This window comes from Odontesthes bonariensis, chromosome 3 (genome assembly GCF_027942865.1).
Source record: "Odontesthes bonariensis isolate fOdoBon6 chromosome 3, fOdoBon6.hap1, whole genome shotgun sequence".
In the NCBI taxonomy this organism is placed as follows: domain Eukaryota; kingdom Metazoa; phylum Chordata; class Actinopteri; order Atheriniformes; family Atherinopsidae; genus Odontesthes; species Odontesthes bonariensis.
The window spans coordinates 42351177-42377607 of record NC_134508.1 but is presented as its reverse complement, the minus strand read 5'-3'; the positions used below and the strand labels follow the sequence as shown (position 1 = coordinate 42377607).

General features: G+C 46.2%; 1 protein-coding gene across 2 annotated transcripts in view; it reads right to left on the bottom strand.

Moving 5' to 3' along the window:
* Positions 1-370: 370 nt before the first annotated feature.
* LOC142377598 (constitutive coactivator of PPAR-gamma-like protein 1) overlaps positions 371-26431 on the bottom strand; it is a 35848-nt gene continuing 9787 nt past the window's right edge. Inside the window, exons 4-17 of one of the 2 annotated variants that reach the window (XM_075461857.1) lie at positions 25425-25553; positions 23670-23760; positions 22747-22835; positions 22418-22662; positions 12587-12668; positions 12270-12491; positions 11941-12112; positions 8565-8814; positions 8277-8391; positions 7435-7644; positions 5838-6024; positions 5567-5705; positions 3417-3513; positions 371-1944 (exon numbers count right to left, since the gene is read on the bottom strand). In XM_075461857.1, coding sequence (XP_075317972.1) covers positions 1624-1944; positions 3417-3513; positions 5567-5705; positions 5838-6024; positions 7435-7644; positions 8277-8391; positions 8565-8814; positions 11941-12112; positions 12270-12491; positions 12587-12668; positions 22418-22662; positions 22747-22835; positions 23670-23760; positions 25425-25553 — 2349 coding nt within the window. In that variant the 3' untranslated portion in view covers positions 371-1623. The remainder of the gene's footprint in view (positions 1945-3416; positions 3514-5566; positions 5706-5837; positions 6025-7434; positions 7645-8276; positions 8392-8564; positions 8815-11940; positions 12113-12269; positions 12492-12586; positions 12669-22417; positions 22663-22746; positions 22836-23669; positions 23761-25424; positions 25554-26431) is intronic. The other variant, XM_075461859.1, reaches the window with a different exon arrangement.

Genomic DNA, 26431 nt, shown 5'->3' with positions numbered 1-26431 from the left:
TCAGTAATATGGCGTTTTGGTGTTTGAATATGTTGACATGAAAACTCAGTCTCACTTTTATCATCCGTGGCAACTGATCAAACTCCAAGATGTAATTCACCATGTAATACAGATGAAAATGTATGAAGACAGTAGTTGAGCTTGCAATCTTTACCCCTCTGCTGTTAATGTAAATTCCCGTAATAGCTTAAAATATCTACTGTCTCCGGAAGAAAAAGCCTTTTGAAGCAATACTTTCATCAAATAGCTCACTTTACTTCCAGGGATTCTTAACATGCAGAAAGTCGATTAGCAAGCAGAGAAAGTTCAGATTTAATGGTTACACGCTGCTTCAGTATTATGACGGATCAATGAACAAACCACCAACAGCTTGTACTAAAAGAATATAGTTTTATTAAGCATTGTAGCCAAGTTGCCTTCAATTACACCACACCACAATTCATCAACATTCAATCATATCCATCAGCTGTTCGTTCTTTTAAATCCCACGAGTTAGGAAAAATTGTGGCTGACTTACATAAAGGTAACCTACTAACCCTTGCCAGGGGAACGGGGATCTGATCACTAATGAGAGATGAAAAGCTGCAGGAGAAGTTCAGGGCAAATGTTAAAGAGGGTTCTGGTGGAGTTTTAGTACAAGAGTAAAAACAAAACTAAAAGAAATTTGATTACTGGAACTAAAGTCTTAATTGGAAAGGTGGAGCACACTTGCTTTTAGCTACAAAAGGGGTATTTTCCATCAAAGCTTTTTCTATTATTTTCTCAGATACGCAACTAACGCAGATAACAGCAAAAGAGAACAATATTATATGAATACACGATTCCAGAGTGGCTATATAACTTTTTATTTTTTTTAATTAAATGCAACAGAGGTCAATAAGACAAAAAAAATTGAATCCTGTCACTATCTGCAACACCTTTTTATGGGCTTTTAGTGATATTAACCATTTCTTTCATTGAAAATGGGCACAGTAGCTGGAAGGATGGAAGAAAAAAAGACAACATGCATAAAAATTACACACCTGTTAAACTGTGAATCATGCAGAGGATCTCTGTTGCAGCAGTAATGCTACAACTCTACGACTGATTCAGGAAACCCAGCGAAAAAGATATATATAGAGATTTTTTTTGTCTGCTTTTGAAATCTTACTTCCGCTTAAGTGACTGAAATTTACGTAAGCTCATCTGAACTAATGGAAAGAGTTAAACATGAACTGAACTCAAAGTTGTGTCTAAGGCGGCAGATTTAGATTTTTTTTGTTTGGTTTTCATCCACCAGTCACTATGACAACAGAAAACTCGGAACTGCACGGAGGAGAGTGCCTGGCACATATTACTGGAAGCCTATTAACCTATAATAACTCAAATGTTGTAAAATGAAAGCCTCTGTAAGCTTTTATAGTCTAATTGAAAAGAAAAAGTATCATATTTGTAAAGAAGTAGACGTCTTGGTGGTTTTAAACCAGTGTGTCATATCGAGTTTAGCGAGAGGGATTTGAATTTCATCTCATCTCTCGTCAGCCTAAAATGGAAAAATAAACATTGACTGTAGGCTTTTTGCATTTCCAGGTATTCCTAACCCTCTTCCAACTTTCATCCTTCACCCTTTCTAGAAAAATAGGCTTATTCTTCTTTTTGTAGGACAGCAGCCTCCAGACCTTCATCTCTATGGCAGCTGCTGTCCACATTTAGTGCATTTAAGTGAGGACTAGTATTGCACGTCTTGGAGTCACTGCTAAAGGCACTTTCAGGTTGGATAAGAACCCTGCGTTCGTCTTCATCTCCGTTCAGCGGCTCGGGTTCTTTGTCCTCCACGCCGTTCTCATTGGCTGAGTCATCACACGGTGGAGAGGAGGACTTCTCCTCCTCTGGTTTGGGCTTCATTTGCTCTGGGACTGCATCCTGTCCAGGTGTTAGAGCAGGCTTGTAAACAGGCTTGCTCTGCTTAAAAAGACAGACAGAAAAATACTTTTTCTTTAGTTCTTGGAAGGACTTCAAGCTGGAAAAGTGACTGTTCCTAAAATCATGGAGAAAACACTGGGAGTTCCTGGTAACAACTTAAAAGGCAGGAGAGTCATTTAGAGCACAATCAGGTTCGTGATCAAAAGATTACAGTCGCCTGTTATCAACCGGTACGTGTTCTGATGAACACAACAGAAAGCAACAGCGGGATTTTCATCTTTTTAAAGCATTACAGCAAATGCAGCGTCTCAGATTAGAGTCCCATATTCATATAAAGGGGATACCAGATACTAGCCGGGTTCCAATCGCTGCGTACAAATTGCACTGAAAGGATGTGATTAGGAAAAGTGAAAGGAAATGGGAAGAATTTAAAAACTTCCTGGAATGCAAAAAAACAAACAAACATGCATGTGAGGTGCTTCTTGCCTGTTTCAAAGACTTTATGCACATTACGGTATTTGCATATGTCTTCTGATCTGGCTTTAACTTTAAATGATGCGACTCTCCGGCTCTTTCTGTTCAGAGCTGGAAAACAAGTCACTCATGCACCTGACCGGCACCTCCCAGATACACTGGAAAAAATCTATGTCTTTGTCTCATTTCTACTCAAAATATCTCATTACACTTAATATAAGACACAACTGCCTGACAAGTACCATTTCAGCCAGATATAGGGACTTGTTTGAAGACAATACATCTGGAATATCTTGTTAAGTGAAAAAGTCTTGAAAACAAATTGTTTTGAGTCGGATTTCATATGAAACAAGCTTTTTTTGACATTTGAAGAGGTTTTTAAGCTAATTTCAAGATCACTTTTATCTCAAAAGTCCCAAATATCACATCTTATTTCAAGAAATCTTGACAAGCCGATTTTCACTAGTTCCATTGGCAGATTTATTGCTTATTTCAAGCAAAAACGTCTTTTATTTGTTGTTTTTTTTTACTTATTTTAGGAGGGGCATTTTTTTCCAGTGTACAAACTTCCAAACATCACAAGAAATCAAAGTAACTCCTGACAAAAACCTTACTCCGTTTTCCTCTTGTGGGTGTCCACCACAGTTGTCGTTTTTTCATCTTGAGGTTTGTTTCTGGTTAGGACAAAAACTACTTCAACTAAATCAGAACAACCAGCGATGTAGCCCAATAACGCCGCCTTCTGTTGGGACTACGCAACAAGCCTTAGTTGTTTAGTCACTTTAAATCAGATTTTTGGAAAATGTCTGATTCTATGCAAGCTTTTTGCTTGCTAAATTTATCATGTCGTAACTGATGTGGCTAATTGGAAAATGAGAAAGTGCCACTAAACTGTACGTCATTATATGAATTTCCAAAATTCTTTTTTGTGGCCTTTCAAAGGATTGCTTCAAATTTTGTTCCAGTAGTGAATGGAAACCCGGACTGTAAAAGCACACACACACAGTCAACAAGCATAATTTCCCTAATCACTGACTCACCACATACGCGCCCGGAGTCCTGAGGGCTCGAGCGTGGTACTTTCCTCCTCGACCAAACGTCCTAATGACGGGCGTAGAAATCACACCTCTTGGACGTCTAAACAAAACAAAGAGTTCTTTTTACAGCAGTCGTATCTAAGCAGCACAGCAAATAAAACAGGTAATATCTGACTAACAAACCTATGTCATGTAAGGAAAATATAGAAGATTTTCACACTAAAAATGTCATGTCGTGTACATGTAGGTTTCAGTCGCATTGGAAAATGATTCAAACATGCAAAAACACAGCTGACAATCGTCCTTTTAGGGAGAATCAGTGTTAAAAAAAAAACGTCCTTCCCTGATTAAATTGCTTAGTCATCTTATCTGATCCAAACATACTTTTTTTTTTTAAATCATTGAATTCTTTAACAAACATCAGACGATTATGTTTCATAAAGCGACAAAGCTAAAGAAGCCAGGAGGATAATATTGGTAAGCATAACCGGCTCGTGTTCATAGATCTCTAGCCTGTCATAAATCAACAATGTAGACCGAAGACATTCCCTGAACAAGAACATAATTGTTTAAAACACACTACTAGTCTGGAGGGATGAGAAAAAAAAAAACGTTTAAAATATTCCCTCTGTTGTCTCCGTACAATCCCCCCAGCGCTGAATCCTGGTTTGATGGAGTGGTCTTCTTTCATTTCTCAGGCTTGCTGACTTTTTTTTAACTTAACTTAACTTTAAAGAATCTAGTCTTCATCTTCCAGTCAAACTCCTTCCACATGTTACTATTGATACCTTTATGACATCCAGTGCACATTGTTTCCCACTCCCCATCCTCAATGATAATATTTAACTCCAGCTCCCATTTGGTTTTGATATAAAAAGTATTGTCTTATGTATCTAGTAACAGGTTTCTGTATATATGGGAAACATGCTTTTTATTGGGTAATTGATGTTTAATCATATTAATAAAGTAAGTTTCTATGTTCGTTGGAGCATTTTTAATTATATTCCAGTCTGTATGGTTTGTGATATAATTTCTTATCTGAAAATATCGGAACATATCACTTTGGGGTAGAAGGAATTTGTCTTGGAGATAGGAGAATGGCTGTACACCAGTGTCACACAGCAACTGGTCAATAACCTTCAGGTTCATGCCTGTCCACCTCTTAAAAGTGATATCCGTTGTTGCAGGCTTGCTGACTTTTTAAAGTCATTGGAGAAACGTGGGTTCAATTTTTAGGATTCCTTCCAAAGATGACTTCAGATCATTCAGAATATGTCACTGAAGGGGGAACAGAACTAACGTATGTTCTGATCTCGGCCAAATCTCTTGAAGTGATTACTTTGAGATTGCGATTCTTCAGCTTATGACTCCTTGAGGCCATTGTGGGATCTGGGGGGAATATTTGGTTCTGCAGAATAATCCAAGATCTGCAGCTGGATTTTATTCGGAAAAATACTTCAATATATGCGAGAACAAAATTGGAATATTTCTTCCGTGGGACTCACAACTACACCTCCAGAGAAAGTTCTCCAGCAGCTGAAATCCATGTAAAAAATGTCAATTACATTCAAGCACATTTAAATGGGAGTTTTAGTCATGCCATTGCATTCAAATGCTCAGTAAAGTGCTCCAGTCCACGATCCAGGAGATGACTGGCAAACACTTTACTTTTACTTCTTCTTTTATTTTGTAGAACCCTGTAACCCTGTGTAATGGCTGATCTGTGCTAAGGTATTTAACTCTTCACATACGTGTACAAAATGCACTTTTTTTTTTCCTTCCCTACCTTGATCACATATTTGCAAACAGCAGTGTCTGAGGTCGTTATGTTGGGGGCTTCTATATTCATGGTGTGCTAAATGAAAAACGCTACGAAACTGAATGTCATTGCATTCATTTCTATTTAAATAACACAAACTAAGTTAATTGACTGGAGACACTGAATATTGGCTCAGTCTGCCTCCAAGTAACACAAGCATTAATTTGGAAAAAAAAAAAAAAAAAAAAAAAAAAAAAAAAAATCAAAAATCAAATAAATAGTTGAGAAAAATGTGCAAGTGCAACATTTGGTTGGAAGTCCATCTAATCTCTACAATGAATTCTGAAACAATTCAAATACGTAGGACACCTCATCTTTCAGTCTCCACTCTTACCCTCTGTTTGGTCCACCGACAGACACCACCTGGATAGGGAAGCATCCTCTTCCTCTGCTGCGCCGTGTCCCAGCCCACTGCCCCACCACAGTGCCGGCGATCTCCAGTTTCCCACCCTGTGTCGAAATTGTCGAAAGTCCTTGAAGAAACATGAAGCAGAAGGCGACGGACGGTAGATTAACATGTGGGCGGAATGAATTTCAAAAGGCAGGGTATGGACTGAGAAAGACCAAGTACGAAACAGGGCGTCTGCATTCATGGCTGCACTCACCAGGCACGCCCCGGCCTCTTCCGGGTGGAGGCATCATCGGGGGTGGCGGGTAGAAGGAGCCAGCTGGGGGGTAGAAAGGCATCGCGTGAGGAGGTGGAGGGAAAGGAGGGGGATGAGGTGGGCGCGCAAAGTTGAGACCTTCCAGGATACTTTGACGCATCTTCTCCACCTTGGCAGCCAGCTCAGCCTAAAGAGAGAGGAGTCACTCAGTGGTTGCATCACTGGCAGCAATATTCCAACGCTGTATACTTCTGAATCCTCTCAAAAATATGTTCCAGCACAGTTTTATTTGCTCATTTTAGAACTAAACTATCATTTAGTTTGTGCTGTGACAGGTGATTACGAAGCATCGAGACGAGAGATGACAAATTTGACCCCTAATGGATTGGGACCCTCCAGATTTAATGTTTGATAACAACCCATTTCAACTCTGCAATAACATGAATGAATGCATTTACAGACCTGGGGGGACACTATTCTGAAGGGGGGGGTAAATATATATGGAGTACGTTGGGGCCGGATCATCCGGAACACATCAGGAAGATCTCAACTAGGTGCCCCTCAACTTTATGGTCAGCAAACTCTATTCATTTCATGGAAATATTTTTCATGAAACAGAGGCTGTAAATGCAAACTTGGGCGCATGCGTACTGGCTCGCGGAAGCTGGTGCAGATATTTGGAATCACAAGCAAAATTGAAAACATGCTTATCGTATAAAGTGATTAACTGTGGAGCGAACCACACCGATAGCCACACATAACAAAACAGCTTGTTGGTTTGACTACCCGTTCAAAGTCGGATTAAATAGTTCCTTTTAGGTCCACAGCGAAGTGAACGAGTGTGTGCGCTTTTCTAGGCATCCGTCTTTTTATTGAGTCTCAAGTGGAAACTGATTAAACTAGTTCAACCTTTACAGATTTGTCACAGACTTCTATTGAAATATATTTTGATCTTTTATGTGGTTAACTGAGCTGTTGTATTTAAATGTGTGTAAATAAAACAGCCTCCAGAACAACCTTCTAAAAAGAACAAAGTTGGCAACCAGTCCAAGATGGAGACCCACAATGAATAGTTTTAATCATTTTTTTTAGTGAGGTTGTATGACCTTGGAGCAGACAGCAGGCAGGACACTCTCAGTTTGAATAATCCAGGTCGAATTAGGAGGAGAGCCAAACTAAAAGCTGCTCAGAACAGGGTCACCACATTTTTTAAATCTAAAACAACTCGAACCTCTTAAAATTAGTGGTTAGAGTGAATGTTGCACAGTGGATTTATTACCCTGCATCCCTTTGCATCAGGCAGATTTTTTTGCCACAACATTTTCTCAGCCATAGAACATCTGCTATGGGTCATCTTGGAGATCAGCAGATCCAGTCACTGATCAACCCAGACTCTCGGGAGTCTAGCCTATGAAAAAAAGCTGCTCTTCAGATGAACCTGCTCTGAGCAGCAGTGAGCTGACCACTGTCAACTGATAACACCAAAGTACTTCACACAACCCAACTTAGAGAAAGAAATAAAAAAGAATTTGGTCTGAGTGAGCACAACTTGGCTTTTTGCTGGAGCGTGCTCTGCTGACTTGCAGGATGAAGCTACCTGACCATCACAGAGGTCGATCAGCTGGGCCTTCTCCCTGTTGGCCTTGATAAGTTTACTCTGAAGCAGTTTGCCATCAAAGTACATCCACGGACAGCAGTGCTCCCAGGGAATGGGCTGTCCGCACGCGTCGTTGGCAAAAAGAGCCATGTCCACTCCACTCATGAACAGAGCGGCTAACTGGACTCCTCGAGGGTCCAGGCTGTCGATCTGTACAGGAGAAACATCCAGACTTAGAAAAATGTTCAAATGGAAAGAAAAAGAACCCCCCAACAACCCCATTCCTTATTCTAATTAAATGAATGGATTGCAAAGCAAGCACACAGCAAGCGGAAGAAGCCCATTCACTCCCAGCTGCTACAACACAGCGGCGGACAATCTAATCCAGCCAAGACACGAAGCCAGCAGACACAATCTGTATGTTCTGACACAGGGCAACAGAGCAACACACACAGGCCACAAGGAGCAAAGCCAATAGCTCATGTGGATGGTTTACGTGAACAAGACTACAGAACAGAGCCAAAAACAAACAGAGCTCCAGCTTCTCTATGACTCAACGTGAGGCATGGAGTTCATAAATCATCCACACGTGACATGAGAATCCCTCAAAGCTCTATGTCTGAGTGCAAAGCTATAGCTTTGGTAACAACATGCTGGTACAAAACGCTGTTTTGTCAAGCAGGCTGTTCATTCTGCCCAGTACGAGGAGTGTCCAGAGAAACTGGATGAAAGCTAACAGGAGAGCTTGGAGGTGTTGCACGGAGCAAAATGTTATAGCCAGGATGATCTTGAACTTGTGTGTTTCTCAGACACTCCTCATACAATCATCACTACAAAATCACCTTCAGTTCCTGCAGCTGGTCAGGCTCATAAAGTTTAGGAGAAAGTGCTTGAGCTAGGAAAGCGTCAAGTTCGTTACGACGCAAAATTCTTACTCCTGGCCAATGTAACATAAACCTGAAGCAAAACACAGAAGGTTAACAGTGTTACAAAAAGCAGGAACTGATTCACACTGTCCTCACTCCTTCTTCACCGTAAACAACAACTGATCCCACTCCTACACCATCAAAGTGAAATCTGCATTCCTAGTCTGTGTAAATAAGCCGTAATCTGCCCCCGGTTAAACTCACCGGAGTACACAACACAGCACCAGGAGGGGCGTGGGAATGTTGGCAGGGTTCAGCATGGCTGGAGTGTCGGAGCGCATACAGGCCAGGAACGCTCTCATCCTGCGGTTCTTGTCCTCCACGGCCTTGCCGAGCCACAGCTTCTTCAGGTTGGGACAGGTCCACTCCCTAAAGGGCAGAGCTTCCACCAGTTCTGGAGTGTGGGGAGACTTGCCCTTGTAGGCGGCCCACTCTTTAACCATGATGTGATTATCTGCAGGAGAAAAAATACCCGAGAGAGTGCATTTATCAGATGTCTTGGACACAAGCGCTGTTATATCAGGTGAGGACTTAATATCCACATATTTAAAGCTGGACTGTTTAAAATGAGTATAAAATCATCGTGAGAACAGCTCCCCACTTTTAACTGTCCGGCTATAATGAGTGACAGCTGCAGTTTAAACCAAGTGTTGCTAACTAACATTAACTCAAGTGGTTTCAGCTGACGACAAAGAGACACTGACTTCAGGATTTTGCCTTTCTGTGTGGAAACGCTCAGACTGCGTGTACACCAAGAGCGACCTATGCTGCCTGGTAGCGGAGGTAGCTGGAGAAGCTTCGCTTGAGAATTAGCTTTGATAGCTTTGGTCGCTCGTGACGTCACATTTAGAATGTTCAATTTTTAAAGGCCCCGCAGCTGTGCAGCACCCCCGCGAAAAAGAACAAAGGAGGAAAGAGAGGGCAAGGACACGAATAAACGTGTTGTTATTTACAATTTGTTATACAAGATATACATAACGTTACAAATGATGTAGAGCAGGAATAGCAGAGGCAGCTGTGAAAAATAAAATAAATTCAAAATAAATTCAAAATAAAATCCGAAATAAATCCGAAATAAAACTTAATTGCAGTGAGAAAGGTATGCGTGGGGTTACTACACTATTGTATTGAAGCACTCAACACAGCAATTGCAACAGTCTCAGGATTAAACGACTATTGTTTGGATAGGGCCAAAGAACCAGTTAAAAATTAACCAGTTAAAAAGAGTTGTTGCAATCCCGCTGAAACTATGTAGCTATGTAGGTAAACTATGTAGGACACCGCGGCGATTCATTTTTCAGTAGCCATGTTTAAAGGACGTAGGAACTAGGAACCAAAGTTTACACGTCTGTTTCCGCGAACCCCGGGGATAGTCGGACCCCTACAATCTGTGGATTGTCATTGGTTTTCGCCAAACCGCGTCATAGCTCATTACCATAATATTAGCTTGAGTTTAATCGCTGGAATCCGCTCTGGTCGCTCAGTTCACTCACCCTCCATAGAGAAATAATGATTTCCGGTGCTCAGGTAGCGTAGGTCGCTCTTGGTGTACACAAGGCATCAGACTGCTCATACAGAACAGTATATTTCACTCAGTAAGAATCCTATCCTAACTCCAAAGTGGCCTTCCCCAGAAAAACCACCAGTCGATTCCATCTGGTTAGCAGTGACTGCAGCAGGTTGGATGAAAACCTTCAATCTGAACCCCCATTTGAAATTCATCAAGCGTACCATTTTAAAAAGAACACGTCAACTTGACCGCGTCCCCGTCTGGCTTCTCTTTGGTCTCACGCACAGCTGCTCTTCCAGAATATTTTGTCATCATGCAGTTTTGTAAAAACAATCAAATGAATGCGAAGCCATTTCTACATTTTCGTACAACTACATTTATTTCTCCACTTCTAGTCATTTCTGTGTTTCCTCACTTTTGGATGCCTGTGTGTTAAATAATGGGATGGGTCGTCCACCCTGTGGAGGACTGAAACTGCCATAATCTGAAAGTTTGAAATAAAGAAATATCCAATTTATATTTCTGCTTCAACTTCCTACTGTATTCATTTACTTTGCCATTTTATTTTCAATTAAATGTATTGATTTATTGATCTGCTTTCTACTTGTATTTTATCCTCTGCATTTATTCTTCCATTATCTATTATCAGTATTTCCCCTTAAACTAATATATGTATTTTATTGTTGTCTGAAGCTGCCTCTTGTTTATTCTGAATTCATGTGGAGGTTGACAGTGCAGGGAGAGAGTTTATCTGTACAGATCACAGTGTAAGACTTGTGTTTCCTGCAAGCTGTTCAACTTAAAAATGCAGAACCAAACAACAGTTGTGTCTGTGAATGCTTTTTGGGAACGCCAGCTGTTCCCCCCCTCTTGACTCTTGTTGTTCTGGTTGGTCTCCATAAACCAGCAAGACTTGGTGCTACTGTAGCAGCAGCAGTTTTCCTGTCCCAGAGTGAGTGTTTTAGCAACTGAAACAAGATGAATGGCTTTCTAAGTTTGGCACCAGCTCTGAACCAGCACTGGAAACACCTTGGTCGTGAAGGATAGTATAGATACAGAAATAATACGGAAATTGACGAATAAACATCGCTGAAATTACCTCAATGAAAGCCAATCTTTGGATATACAAAAATAAATCCAGAAATTCAATTATAATGTTCTCTTAATTATTGTTGTATGTACTTAATTATAATTTCTGTCATTTTATTTTCTCCAACTTCAGCAGTTACACTAAAGCTGGAGTTACAGTTGACGCGTCACTCACGGCGCTGGCGGACCGTGACGTCAAAATGACGTTTCAGGCCTGGCGCTTGCCTTGAAAAGACGGCGCAGCGCGTTGTCGTGCACCAGTCGATTTTTGTAACTTGGCGGCGCCAACAACGACAGACCGGATGGACCATTTTGAGACCAGGCTCAGTGAGGAGGTGCGTTTGTACAGGCAGCTGTACGAAGCTGCAGTGAAACAGCACAGGGAGCACGTAAACTCCCAAAACTGGTGGACAGAGATGGGCAGAACTTTGGGGAAATGTGTGGAAGAAGCTACGGGATAGATAGGTTAAAAAATTAAAATGATCCGAATACTGCAGCAGTATCATTAATTACATTATTCCTGCTCTTGACAGCGGCATTGTTTTCTTCTCGACTTTCGTGGTTGTAGAGTAGTTAGCGCTAACCTTCACGTAGCAGCGCCACCTCTGTGACGGAGAAGATTGCAACTAGTGGCGCATCGATTTGCGCCACTATATATAGCCGGCACGAAATCATGACGTCATAAACACCGCTCGTGCTAGCAGACGCGGCAACCATGCTAGAGCCTTAAGAGTCACAAGACCCTTTTGGGGCCTCAAAGAAGCACATTCTGCTCATTCTGTTAAAAGGATATATGGAGCACCTTGTGAGCAAAGCTTGTTTTACCACAAAACGTAGTTGAATTGCAAGGGGGTTGCACACCTGGCTACCTTGTAGAATTGGAGAGTGCACAGGTATGCCTTACCTTTTAAACACTGAGCAAACAGCTTCTTACAGGTGTAACACAGTGACATAACGAAGCTTTGTCATCGTTGGACTCACACTCAGGGAGGCAGTTCTTCCTCACAGCGAGTCTCTCAGCCTTCTTCCTGGCCTCTGCCAGGCTGAAGAGCACTCCGTAAACATACTGACGGATCGGTCGAAACAGCTGCACTGCTGAAGGCAGGTCTTTGTTGGCTTCATCTTCAATGGTGACAGACAGCTTAATCTCTCCCTGTAAACACACACTGTCACCTCAGTATTGCACAACAACACGGACAGCTTAGCACAAACAAAGTACGGCGTCTCCTGCACCACTCAATGCTTGTGTTGTCCAAAAGCAAAGTAAAAACAGCCTGAATCCAAACATAAGAGGCGTCAGTATAGATGACCTTGGTGAGAACATGGTAGATGTATGGGTACATGAGGCCCGTCTTGTGTCTGTGCTCAGCAACCCGCAGGACCTCAGGGGCCACAATCGGGAGAGGTGGGATGGTTATGTCCATGTGGTTCCTGGTAGGCATGGAGAGCAGGGAGGGGATCTGTGCATTCAGGCTGAGGAACCCTCCAGCCTGTGGCCCCGAGCTCGTAGCAGAGGTCCCACAGAGGTCCACCTGTGGACAGAATGGTGGGTAGCTTCACTGTAACTACCAGGTAGCAGTGAGACTCCTGTTTAACCAATGCGTGCTGCTCCTCACGCTCAACTCACTTTTAATTGGTCCCCCAAGTTTCCCTCTGGTGTGGTGTTGTGTTCATTTTTCTGCCATCCGTCCTTCTGTTCGTTAATGTGACTATAACAGAAACAGAGAGAATTCGGATGTACATTTGGCTGAAATTGTTATCTTATTAAACAATAAAGTTCATTAGGAGGAAGCAAACAAACTCAAGCTCAACTCTGATTGGCTCAGAGGAAAATCAAGAAGAAATAACAATGACTGTCAACAAATGATGCAGTGAGAAATTGAATATAAATTCAATAATTCATGTTCTACAGAAATATATATAGAATAGAATAGAAAATACTTAATTCATTTATATATACCCGGTCGAACCTCGGTTTTCGTAGGTCCTAGTTCTATTTCATCCCTACTGACCGCCAGAGGCGGTGCTGAAAGCACTGAATGTCCCTTCGCGCATGCGCCGTTCGAGTAGTAATACCAACAGAGTCACACCTGTGACATGTCGGGTGATCAATCAGAGGCTATATAGCCCGGTGTCATCCGACACTCTGCTCCTTTTTCTTCTCGCGTGCGGTTCGCTTGCACAGCATCAACCTGCCTTCTTGGTCATTTCACCGTCGTTTGACGCCCCATTTGCCTGTGGCTGGAGCAGCGATATTTCGCCCTCCTAGGGGCTGCGACGAGTTACTTTTGGACCGACTCACAGGTTGGTGTCGTGGTGCGTTGTTACTGCGCTTTAAAATTGGGACGGTAGCGCCTTGGCTACCGCTTGTTCAGTTAACAGCTGAGTGCTTCGTTCTGAACTGAGCTACCGACGGTAGCATCTGGGGTGGCGTCTCGCCCCCTGATAAACGGCTGATTGTTAGCTCACACAGCCGATTGTTTGGCTTCCTAAACTAAGCTACCGGCGGTAGCCTCTGAGTTTTGTTGCTTTACTCGGTTGAGGTGGCGTCTCGCCCCCTCTCTCTCGAGGTTACACAGCTGATTGTTGGCTTCCTAAACTAAGCTACCTACGGTAGCCTCTGAGTTTGTTACTTTACTCGGTGGCGGTGGCGTCTCGCCCCCTCTCCCCCGAGGTTGCACAGCTGATTGTTTGGCTTCCTAAACTAAGCTGCCGGCGGTAGCCTCTGTGTTTTGTTGCTTTACTCGGTTGAGGTGGCGTCTCAGCCCTTTCTCCCGAGGTTACACAGCTGATTGTTTGTGGCACAGCTGATTGTTTGGCTTCCTAAACTAAGCTACCGGCGGTAGCTTCTGAGTTTTGTTGCTTACTCGGTTGCGGTGGCGTCGCCCCCTCTCCCCCGAGGTTACACAGCTGATTGTTTGACTTCCTGAACTAAGCTACCGGCGGTAGCCTCTGAGTTCTGTTGCAGCTGTGTTTTTGTTTGCTGTAATTGGTGACGGCAGCGTTTTCGCCCCCTCTCCCGATAGTAAACGGCTATTTAAGTTTGGACCTGAGCTGCCTGCGGTAGCTTCTGAGTCTGTTTGCTGAGCTGCCTGCGGTGGCATCTGTGTTTTTGTTGCTTGGTTGGTGACGGTGGCGTTCCGCCCCCCTCTCCCATAACCAGCTGATTTCCGGTTTTGAACTGGGCTACCAGTGGTGGCTTCTGAGTCCGTCTGCCTGTTTTTTCGTTGAAACTTATTTGGTGAAGGCTGCGTTTTCGCCCCCTCTCCCAACTTTGGCGGACGTCTCACTTTGTTTTGCGCTGAGATTTAATCGGTGAAGGCAGCGTTTTCGCCCCCTCTCCCGGTGGTAGCCAGCCACTTACTCAGTTTTCGTTGCTTTAACTGGTGAAGGCAGCGTTTTCGCCCCCTCTCCCAGCTTTGGCTAGCTGCTTATTCAGTTCTGGCTGCCTTGATTGGCATTGAGCGTTATTTGGTGAAGGCTGCGTGGTCGCCCCCTCTCCCAACTTTCGCGGACGGCTCACCCTGTTTTGCGCTAAGATTTAATCGGTGAAGGCAGCGTTTTCGCCCCCTCTCCCGGTGGTAGCCAGCCACTTACTCAGTTTCCGTTGCTTTAACTGGTGAAGGCAGCGTTTTCGCCCCCTCTCCCAGTTTTGGCTGGCCGCTTATTCAGTTCTGGCTGCCTTGATTGGCATTGAGCGTTATTTGGTGAAGGCTGCGTGGTCGCCCCCTCTCCCAACTTTCGCGGACGGCTCACTCTGTTTTGCGCTGAGCTTTAACTGGTGAAGGCAGCGTTTCCGCCCCCTCTCCCCGTTCTAGCCAGCTGCTTACTCAGTTTTGGTTGCTTTAGCTGGTGAAGGCAGCGTTTTCGCCCCCTCTCCCAGTCTTTAGCTAGCCGCCTATTCGGCTTGACTGCCCTGGTTGGTGACGGCCGCGTTTTCGCCCCCTCTCCCAGTCTTGGCTAGCCGCTTCTTCAGTTCTGGCTGCTTGATTTGCACGGAGCGTTAGTTGGTGAAGGCTGCGTGGTCGCCCCCTCTCCCAACTTTCGCGGACGGCTCACTCTGTTTTGCGCTGAGCTTAACTGGTGGAGGCAGCGTTTCCGCCTCCCCTCTCCCCGTTCTAGCCAGCCGCTGACTCAGTGTTGGTCGCTTTAACTGGTGAAGGCAGCGTTTGCGCCCCCTCTCCCAGTTTTAGCTAGCCGCCTATTCGGTGTTGACTGCCCTGATTGGTGACGGCTGCGTTTTCGCCCCCTCTCCCAGTCTTGGAGTTTGGATTGTCGTCCGGTGTTCTGGACGTGGCTGCCGGTGTCAGCTCCCCCGTTCTTTCGGCCTGCGGTTGAGCTCAGGTCAGCTTCAAACATGGATGGCTCCCACGGTTGTACGGATTGCGGGACCGTGCTTCAGGCAGATGATGGCCACGATCTGTGCCCTGCCTGCCTTGGGCATGATCACCTGGTGGAGGCCCTCTCGGAAAACCCCTGCATGGACTGCAGTTACATGCCCCATGCCGTGAGGGTGACTCGGCTGGCCCAATTGCGCCCCGAGGTTGGCAATGACATTCCTCTTTCTGGGCAGGTGACCCTCCCTAGGCGCTCGAAGCGCCGGAGTGAGGCTGCGGCCTCTGTGGCTCCTCCTAAGAGGAGTCGAGCCAAGGCTGATCAGGGCCTTTCCACAGTGGTGGAGCGTTTGTCTGCAGAACTAGCGGAAATGAAATCCCTTTTCCAGGCACACCAGTTGGATCCTGCGTCTCCCCCCATGCCTGAGTTGGCACCCGAGGAGGACACGTTGTCTTTGGCTGCCTCCGCCTCTCACTTTAGGAGTGAGGTGGGGGCGCAGTCGTCTCGTACAGGGTCTGGCTCGCCCTCTTCACAGGGGGCAGCTAGTGGGGCGAGCGACGGCTCTATGCGGGACGTCATGCAGATGGCTTTGGGGCAGCTGCAGCTGACCGTCCCACAGGCACAAGAGTCGGCTCCCGGAAGCGCCTTTTTCAGGCGCGGACAGGCCCCTGCTCCATTCTTTGTCCCTCCATCCGAGGAGTACCTAAAGGAGCTACACGCCTGTTGGCGGGACCCCAAAGCCTTTTCGCGCCTCTCCCCAGATGGTCGCGTGTTAGAGGCTATGCATGAGTCGGCTAAAGCAGGCTTGGATTGCATGCCTGCGGTTGAGCCCGCTGTGGCCTCACTCATTGTGGCGCCGGATGAGGCTCTTCGCCGTGATGTTCGGTGCCCACGGGCTCAATGCCGTGTTACAGACGACTTCCTCTGTAGAGCCTATAACGCCGGGACGCGTGCTGGCCGCCTTGGCAATTCCTTGGCGCACCTCATGTTCGCCCTTTCTTCATCCCTACAGGACTCTGGTGGGGCCACTACTGCGATTGGCTTTAGTGATGCTGCGCTTCAGGCTTTTGCACTGATGACTAGGGAGCTTGGGCGCGTGATGTCTTTCTTGATTCAGGCTCGTCGACAGGTCTGGCTGGCACAGTCTCCGTTGACTGAAGCAGGTCGTCGGACCCTCCGTGGGGTGCCTGTGGTGCCAGGGGAATTGTTTGGCTCGGCTGCCTTGGAAGCGCTGGAACGGACTGTTCAGGCGCGGAACACCAGGCGGCAGCTTTCAGGCCTGAGCAGGGGTATGCCCCCACCTCGGCGTACACGGCACCCGCAGGCTGGCCGCAGTGATTGGCCGCCACCTCGGGGTCGTGCTCGGGTTCCCCCGGCCGAACGACAGGGGCCCAGCAGGGCCTTTCGTGTGCCAGCCCGCCAACCAGCCAGGCAGGCCCGTGACCCACACTCTGGCCGCCGCCCCACCAGGGCCCCTAGGGGCCGTGGGGGCAGACGGTGATGCCACCAGGCCGACCGTCGGATTTTATTCCCATCAGCAGCTCCGTTATTGGGCTGCTCATACTCGGGATCCATGGGTGGTTGCAACTCTGACCCATGGTTACCGGTTACAATTCCGACGGCGGCCTCACATTTCACGCCGGGTCAGGGTGACCGTGATCACCGACCCGGTAAAAGCCCATGCATTGGATCAGGAGCTTTCCGCCCTCCTGGCCAAAGGCGCGATCGAGGCAGTGGATCCTCTGCAACAACCCAGGGGCTACTACTCCACATACTTCCTCGTGCCCAAAAAGACAGGCGGATTTCGTCCCATTCTGGATCTCAGGGGACTGAATCAATATCTCAAGGTACTGCCCTTTCACATGCTCACGACAGCAGAGGTCCTTCAGACTGTTGCGAGGAACGAGTGGTTTACCTCAATAGACTTGACGGACGCGTACTTCCATGTACCTATTGCGGCAGAACATCGCCGTTTTCTCCGGTTTGCCTATCAGGGTCGCCATTGGCAGTTCCGGGTGCTCCCATTTGGCCTCTCTCTTTCCCCGAGGGTGTTCACTCGGTGTGTGAAAGCGGCCCTCTCTCCTCTGCAGGCCTGCGGAGTGAAGGTACTTGCATACCTCGACGATTGGCTTCTTTGCGCTCCATCCCGAGCACATGCCTTTCGCGATACGAATCGTCTGCTGGATCACGTGTCCCGGTTGGGCCTCCAGGTCAACTCGGAAAAGAGCTGCCTGACCCCGTCTCAGACAACCGTTTTTCTGGGTATTTTTCTGGATTCGCCCTCCATGCGGGCTTACCCATCTGCTCAACGGGTGACCGACATACTCCAGTTGGTCAGTCGATTCAGGCTGGGCCGGCAGTTGTCCTACGTCACCTTCCTGCGGCTGCTGGGCAAACTGACATCAGTCACCCGGGTCGTGCCCTTGGGTCTGCTGTCACTGCGCCCCTTTCAGAGGTGGCTCAACAGCTTCCGCCTGGACGCCAGGCGGCACAGGCATCGCCAACTCCTGGTGACAGGGTCATGTCTTCGTGTCCTGAGGCCATGGAGGGACAGAAGCTATTTGTCCAGGGGTGTCCCCATGGGGATAGTTGTGTGTCGGAGAGAGGTGGTCACGACGGATGCCAGCCCTACTGGATGGGGTGCGGTATGGCAACACAGAGCGGCTCAGGGCCGCTGGGGCCGACGGGATCGCTCCAGGCACATAAATGTACTGGAGCTGCGTGCGGTGCATTTGGCACTCAGTCACTTTATTCCCCATCTGGAAGGGAAACATGTCCTTATACGGTCGGACAACACCTCCGCGGTCTACCACGTCAACCATCAGGGTGGCACCAGATCAGCGCAGCTGCTGGAAGTGGCCACAGCCCTCCTAGAATGGGCCTCTCCTCGCCTGTCCACCCTGCGGGCAGTGTACTTGCCTGGGCGGCACAACCACGTCGCGGACACTCTTTCCCGCCAGGCAACTGCGCCGGGAGAGTGGTCCCTTCACGGCGACGTGGTGCTCAGGATCTGGGACCTCTTTGGTCAGGCGGAGGTGGATCTCTTCGCCACAGAGGAGTCAACTCGGTGCCCTCGATGGTATTCCCTTACGGGGGCGTCAGGCGCACTGGGCCAGGACGCACTGGCTCATCCTTGGCCGAGGGTCCTCCTGTATGCATTCCCACCCCTGTCCCTGATTTGGCCTACCCTTCGGAGAGTTGCCGAGGAGGGACACAGACTGTTGCTGGTGGCTCCGTGTTGGCCGGCACGGCCATGGTTCCCGCTTCTACGGAGCCTGTGTCGCGGCGCCCCATGGTGTCTCCCGACCAGGAGGGATTTGCTGTCCCAGCTGGGGGGACGATTGTGGCACCCCAATCCCCACCGCCTCCGACTGTGGGTATGGCCGCTGGACGGCTTGAACAGCTGTTGACCGGTCATTCTGATCCCGTCAGACGCACCCTTTTGAGTGCCAGGGCACCCTCTACTCGCCAGCAATATGAGAACAGGTGGCGGCTGTTTTCCCAGTGGTGTTTTGCCCGCAAGGATGATCCAGTCACCTGTGCAGTGTCCACTGTACTGGAGTTTCTCCAGTCTCTTCTTGACAGGGGCCGCACTTCCTCAACGCTTAAGGTGTATGTCGCGGCCATTTCATCTGGTCATGCTGGCTTTGCGGGCTGTACTGTGGGGAGCCATGAACTCATCTCCCTGTTTATGCGTGGCGCTCGTCGGTTGCACCCACCGATGGCCCCACGGGCCCCTGTTTGGGATCTGCCCTTGGTGCTTGAAGCTCTGTGCCACCCCCCATTCGAACCTTTGGAGCTGGCGGACCTCAGGTGGCTGTCGTGGAAAACTGCCTTTCTGATGGCTATTGTCTCGGCTAAGAGGGTCAGCGAGCTACATGCTCTGTCGGTCAGCCCTTCCTGTCTCAGGTGGGATGCTGATGAATCTGGGGTTACCTTGTGGCCAAACCCTGCATTTCTGCCTAAGGTGTTGCCTCGTTCGCATTGCAACCGGCCATTGAGGTTGGCACGATTTCAACCCGTGTCGGAAGGTACTGCTGGTGGGTCCCGGTCGTTGTGCCCAGTGAGGGCACTGGAGGCGTACATTGCAGCCACTGCTGCTATTCGACGCTCGGACCAGCTATTCCTGTGTTATGGGGGCCCTAGGTTGGGTTGTCCCCTTTCCAAACAGCGCCTCTCCCACTGGATCGTGGATGTCATCTGCCACGCCTACGCTACGAGGCGCTGCTCCCCACCCGTTGGTGTGAAGGCGCACTCTACCAGGAGCGCCTCTGCTTCCTGGGCTGCCTTGAGGGGGGTTCCAATGGAAGTGCTATGTGCTGCTGCATCATGGGCTTCCCCGAGCACGTTCACCCGATTCTACAGGGTGAATGTGGCCTCCCCTCATCCTCTGGATCAGGTTCTGCGGCGAGGGTCCTCTGAGCCTTCCCAATGAGGTATTTTGCTCTGGATTCCTCGTGACGCCGCTGGTATTGGTCATTCAGTGCTTTCAGCACCGCCTCTGGCGGTCAGTAGGGATGAAATAGAACGAAAGTTACGTATGTAACTACGGTTCTATGAATCCCGAATGACCGCCAGAGCTTCTCTGTCACTCAGAATCCTTGCATTCCGCGAGAAGATTCTGTAGGAGCAGAGTGTCGGATGACACCGGGCTATATAGCCTCTGATTGATCACCCGACATGTCACAGGTGTGACTCTGTTGGTATTACTACTCGAACGGCGCATGCGCGAAGGGACATTCAGTGCTTTCAGCACCGCCTCTGGCGGTCATTCGGGATTCATAGAACCGTAGTTACATACGTAACTTTCGTTTTCGTACATACGCTCGGTTTTCGTAAAGTTGAAAATGGTCCGTACCAAACTCATCCGCCTGCCCTCGTAGGGCCACTCATTTCCTGGGATGGAGCGCCCACACAAAGCATCCCATGCGTCCGGGACTTTGTCTGCATTTGTTTCTCGGTGAGTGAGTATCACCCCGTGTGTTCATCCGAAACATTTCGTAATAATACTTTTTTTTGTGCTTGTTTATTGAGTGCGATTGCTAAATAAGCCACCACGGAGACAAAGAAAGTTGGAACTGGAACCGATTAATTAGGAAATATTGCTTCAGTTTTCGTACTTTTGTTTTTCGTCAGACTTAATCACGAAAACTGAGGTTCACTGTGTACACACACATTTATATATAAATAAATTAACATATTTATCATTTAACTAAATATATTAACAAAATGAAAATCCTTTTTATTGTTCTCTTTTAACTTTATATAAACAGATTTGATTATTCTTTTACTAATTTGTCTTTATATTTCCACATTTATTTATTCATATATTTCACTACAATACATTTCATTATTTATTTTCTTATTCTTTTACAAACGCATTCATTTTTGGCTCATTCATTTTGAGGCACTGGACTTGTTCAGTGCTGCATTAGCCAATCAAACATGAATTCAATCTGCTGGTAACTTCGCAATCACCACAACAAATGATTAAATTAGGGTTCACATAGTTTCCAAGAAATTATTTTTATGGGACAAACAAGTTCCTCTCTCTGGAAACGATGTTACGTGTTAAATTTTCACAAACAGAAATTTGTTCAATGAGCAGATGGTAGAAGAAGCATGCTCCTGTCACTGACTTGGAGAAAACCAAAGAAAGAATGAGTTTTCCTCTGCTGTTTACAGACACGCCAACTAAAGCACAGTCTTTGTTGGATTGACGCCAAACAAATGTTGAACATTTTTTGCAATGATTCGGAAAAAATTTTTTTAGTTCACAATGAAAATACACCGTTCCGAGTGGACCAATCGCTGTTGTGGTCGGATTACCTGTCAAGTCTATTTAAATTTCTGGAGAGAGGCCAGGCTCATGATACAGTTAAGAGATCCATACTTGATCATGTCTCTGAGCACCTCACAGCTTCTGCTTAATTTAGTTCATTTATATTGTGTCGATACAAAACTAGTCATCTCAGGTTACAAGACAGAGAAAGTAAAGAGGTTCAGTTCAATCCAATTCATAACTGTATCTAAAAAGTGGCATCTCTGGATGCTCCATGTTAGCCTAGCAAGCCAGACCCGTACAGCAAAAAGCTGTACAGGGGTCTAGTGAAGCTGGATGGCAGTGTGGGCGGGATAAACGGTTGTCTGTTAAGTTGCCTCTGCACTCAACGCCATGCAATAGGATGGCGCAACAACCAATCAGAGCGATGAAGAAGGATTACGTAGTCAGCGCGACGGAAAGTACATGGTGGAATGTAGTCTAATGTCAGAGAGGAAAGAATATTATTTTTCTTTTCGACTTTGCCTGTGTTTTTAATACCGGCACTCGAATCTGTTAATGTAGAAACTGTACGCGAATAATGTGGAAGAATTGAACTAAACGACAGTTGCCGTTTTTACAAAAAGAATATGAGGATTTTCTGGCGTCCTTGTAAATTCAGCTCATATCTTCGAAAGACAGAAAGAAAAACAAACAATTGCCGAGAGATTAACGCAGGTTGGAGTGCCGGTATTGAAAACATAGGCAAAGTCAAACAGAATTTGTAAAGTTTGTCTAAGGTTTTTTACGAGAAAGAGCCAAATCGAAAGACTGTTCGCTAGGCGCAGCCATTGTTTACCTCTCTCTGGAACTACACACTGAAACGTCGGACCTCTGTCGTCACTAAGTAGCCCGGCCTCCGACCCCGCTCCTCACGATTTGATTGGCCTGATTAAGTTTTCATTTTCAGCCTCGCAAAACGACCACAACTGACAAGACTGCGCCCGGGAGCAAATTCAATTTGCGGTTTCTAGGGGCGTCTAGATTTCTAGGCTAGCTCCATGTAGCTTGCAGTTCAGGAACACAGTGGTGCTGGAGAAGAACTGGTTTCTGGGAGCTTCAGGTTTAATTTCTCTTGAGTCTTACGCAGTTAATTTGCACCTTTTCTTCTCCATGCACGTTTGCCAATTTGTCACCGAGTAATTCAGTTATTTGCAGTGAAGATGAGCCCTTATTACCTGAGCATGACAGAAAGGCTGTGGGACACTGGACAGACTGATTATCTCTAACAGAGAGAGAACAGCGAGGAGCCTCTCGATGGAAGGGCCCAGTAACAGAAAGGAAGCGTTGTGCTCAACTCACTTGGCAGTTGTGCCTAAGCTCTCGTCATTCTCTGAGGACGAGGACGTGGAGGAGGCGTTGAAAAAGGCAGCTTCTGTGTGGTTGGGGCTGCCGGCCTGGCCCGGGTTGATGGGAGAGGACCTCTCATACAGCGGTGTGTGCTTCCCCTCATGAGGAATGTTGCTGTTTTGTTCTGGGAGGTCTTTCTCTGCTGAGTCGAGAGACAGACTGTGCTCCACGAGAGGCTCTGGGTATGAGTGCTGGACCTGAAGACAAGAGACGAGAAACACAAGCATGTTGCACTGAAGCACTGGCAGTTTGACACTGTGGTCGCTGTATTCCTTTCTTACCCCAGGTTGTGCAGGCAGCGATGCCTGTGGAATGTTGACCACTTTAGGAGATAGCACTGCCACAGGCACTCCCATGTGTTTTGGTCTGACTGTGATACAGACAAAAGGAAAATTCAGAGAATGGAATGTTTTCACCAAAAAGGTTTAGACTGTGTTGCGCAGACGTATGGTGGGACTTTCCTTTAAAGGCTCTAGCATGGTTGCCGCGTCTGCTAGCGCGAGCGGTGTTGATGACGTCACGATTTCATGCCCACAATATATAGTGGCGCAAGTCGAAGCGGCAGTAGTTGCAATTTTCTCCGTCACAGAGGTGTCGCTGCTACGTTAAGGTTACCGCTACTGTACAACCACGAAAGTCGAGAAGAAAACAATGCAACTGTCAAGAGCAGGAATACTGTCATTAATGATACAGCTGCAGTATTCGGATCATTTTAATTTTTTAATTCAGTTAAAAGAGGTGATGGTCTGAAGCCCCCCGGCATCACCACTTTTTGAGTCTCTGCCCTCTTCTTTGCCTTCACCTATCTGTCCCGTAGCTTGTTCCACACATTCTTACAGAACTCTCCCTCTTTCCCCAAAGTTCTGCCAATCTCTGTCCACCAGTTTTGGGAGTTTACGTGCTCCCTGTGCTGTTTCACTGCAGTTTCGTACAGCTGCCTGTACAAACGCACCTCCTGACTGAGCCTGGTCTCAAAATGGTCCATCCGGTCTGTCGTTGTTGGCGCCGCCAAGTTACAAAAATCGACTGGTGCACGACAACGCGCTGCGCCGTCTTTTCAAGGGAAGCGTGAGGCCTGAAACTTTATTTTGATGTCACGGTCCGCCAGCGCCGTGACAGACGCGTCAACTGTAACTCCAGCTTAAGTCACCACAGAACACATCACAGCAGATAAAATGCAAGTGGCAATCAGACAGAAACCCACCTAACTGTGGAGGGAAGTGAGGTGGTTTGCTGGCTTCTGAATAGTACTCCACTGCCTTCTTGAAGCGGATGACTTTGTCATCGGGACAAGACTGAAAGAAAAACAGAAAATGAGCTCCCGGTCCAGAAGCAGAGAACAGGCCAGTGACTGGTCTACAAAAGGAAAGACAGCACTTACGATAAAACAAGCTTTATCTGGTAAACAGAACTGTGCTCACAACCTTTACTTAGTTCATATAAAAAGTTGACATTTTCTCTGCCTTCAACAGTGTGATTTTTTTTCTTTAAGTCTTCCACATCCCAAATAAAGTCATTATTTTCTCTGTTCTAGTGCATTCCAATCATGAACACAGTGAGAAAAAAATACTGTTCAACCCAAACTTAAGCAAAGTTTAGGTGTGTCGTGGATATATATTCGGCTTCTTGTGCTTTCAATGTGACGGTAACAAGCAAAATAAGACGTTTAAGAGAGATTTCTTTTAAAACTTCCAACAATTTCCACATGTTTGTCTTCTTAAATTGAAAATTTTGTGAAAAAAATACCATGTAAAATAATAAAGTTGCAAAGGCAATAATCGCCATTAAGGCCATCAAAAGGGTCTTATAATCGCTTACAAGCATTTTGCATGTCTCAACTGGGACTTTAGAGCATTCCTCTTCTGTAACAACCTCCAGGTCTGAGTTTAGACATCTTCCTTGCATCATTCTGGTCTTTAGTTCCCCATTTAGTGTCTTAATAGGTCTAGAATCTGACAATGCCACTACACATTGATAATATTGTTTACTGTCAACTATCTCTTGGCCATTCAGGCTCTACATTTCTTATCATTGTCTTGTTGGATGGTCCGGTTCAGGCAAAGGCCAAGTTCTTCTGCAGAGGTCTTCATGATTTACCACAGCAGCTTAATGTTATTGTCTTTTTCCAGGATGGTGTTATGCGATTCCCTGGTCTAATGGCAGACAAAAAGAAAGAGAAAAAAAAACAATAAAAGTGTTACCTCCCCATCACTCTAATTGACCAAAGAGAAGGTTTTTTTGAGGATGAAAGATTCTCGCTTCTTTCCTTAAAGGAAAACCTCGTCCCCGTGTGCCAACAACTCCATTTATCATCAGACCAAAGAACAAGACCAAGCTTTCCTTTTAGTCCAGCTGAGCTTTTGCAAATGCTACACAAATGCACTTGTCCTACAGAAGTGAGTCCTCCTTCATCGGTGTCCATGGAGACCAGCCTTGCGCAGTGTCTGCCTTGAAACACTGATACCGAAACTACTGACATTCATCAGGATGGCCTTGGTGCTAATCCTGGAAAAAATGTTCTGTCACTGACACAATGTATTACTGTCTCATCTGTTCTGTGTTTTCCATCCAGGGAAAACTCTGGATTTTTGATAATATAGATGGATCGAATACGAATAATAAGTAATCTTTTACTAAACACTCGAAAGTGTGACTGAACCATGTTCACATTTTTCTGCTTTTCAGAGGAGCAGAGAAACTTTTCATTATCCTCTGCTGATGCCTCTGGCCAGGCATCATTTCACTTGCACAGCACAACTTTGGCACCATCTCTATATTGTATCTGGTGACGGGAGTCAACAGAGATCCACATTCAAATAAGTAGGAGATCAGAACTGATCGTTGCACTCATTATTTTCACAATGAGGCAACAAAAACATCATTTAAGAAACTATCTGCATCACAGAAGTGAAAAAGAGCACTTACTCTACCTTGACACATATAGCTGTGCGGCTCATACCTGCGAATGCTTGAAGATGTCCTTAGCGATGGCCTCCAGGTCGGTGATGTCTGTGATGTTGCGTACATAGTCAGCCACGGCCTTGATCACGACATCGCAGGGTGGGAGCACAAGCTGGTGGGCACGCACCTGAAAAAGATTGGATGTGCTGAGTGAATCCAAACTGAGATAATTGGTCTGGACTGTAAACGGATGGCTGAGCACGCATTCTGTGCACGGAAAAGCCAAGGACCCATTCAGAGAAACCTTGCATAATTCTACAGGATCATTTACAAAGCATGTGTCCTACCATCGTAAAAAACATTTCCTGTCAGGTGTGGAGCTCTGATTACAGCTATCAGCCAGCCAGTTACAGAACAAATGTCAAACTTTTGGCTGGGAGCGTTTTTCAGCATTGGCATAAGGGTTCTATGCCAGAAACTTTGTGGAGAAAGAGATGGTTGGGGTAATTTAGAAATGTTCTCCAACAGAGTGGCTCCAGTTCACTGGTTTATGACAGAGAGTGCTGGAAAGTTTGGACTTGCTTTTTTTTTTTTTTTTGCTTCCAGTTTCTCCCCAAACATGGTAAATGAATTGTACTTATATGAAATGAGATGAGATGAGATGCAACTTTATTGTCATTACACATGTAGCAAAACGAAAAGTAGGTTTTGGCATCTCACCAAAGTGCAAATAGCAGCCATAAATAAATAGTGCATTTTTACAGATGAATGAAATATAGTGCAATGAAATACAAATAAATATACGGATTAAAGTGCAGTGGTAATATATACATCTATATTGACAAATTGGGGAGCAGAGTATATATAGGACTTTTCTAGTCTAGCACTCAAAGTGCTCTGACACTACAAGCCACGTCCACACACACTCATACAGTTCAACATAGTGCTTTTTTCTCCATCATACACCTTCATACAGGCAGTTTGGGGTTAACTGGGGTTCAAACTTCAACATGTGGTCCATGGAAACCGAGAATCAAACCACCGACCTTCTGATTGGCAAATGAC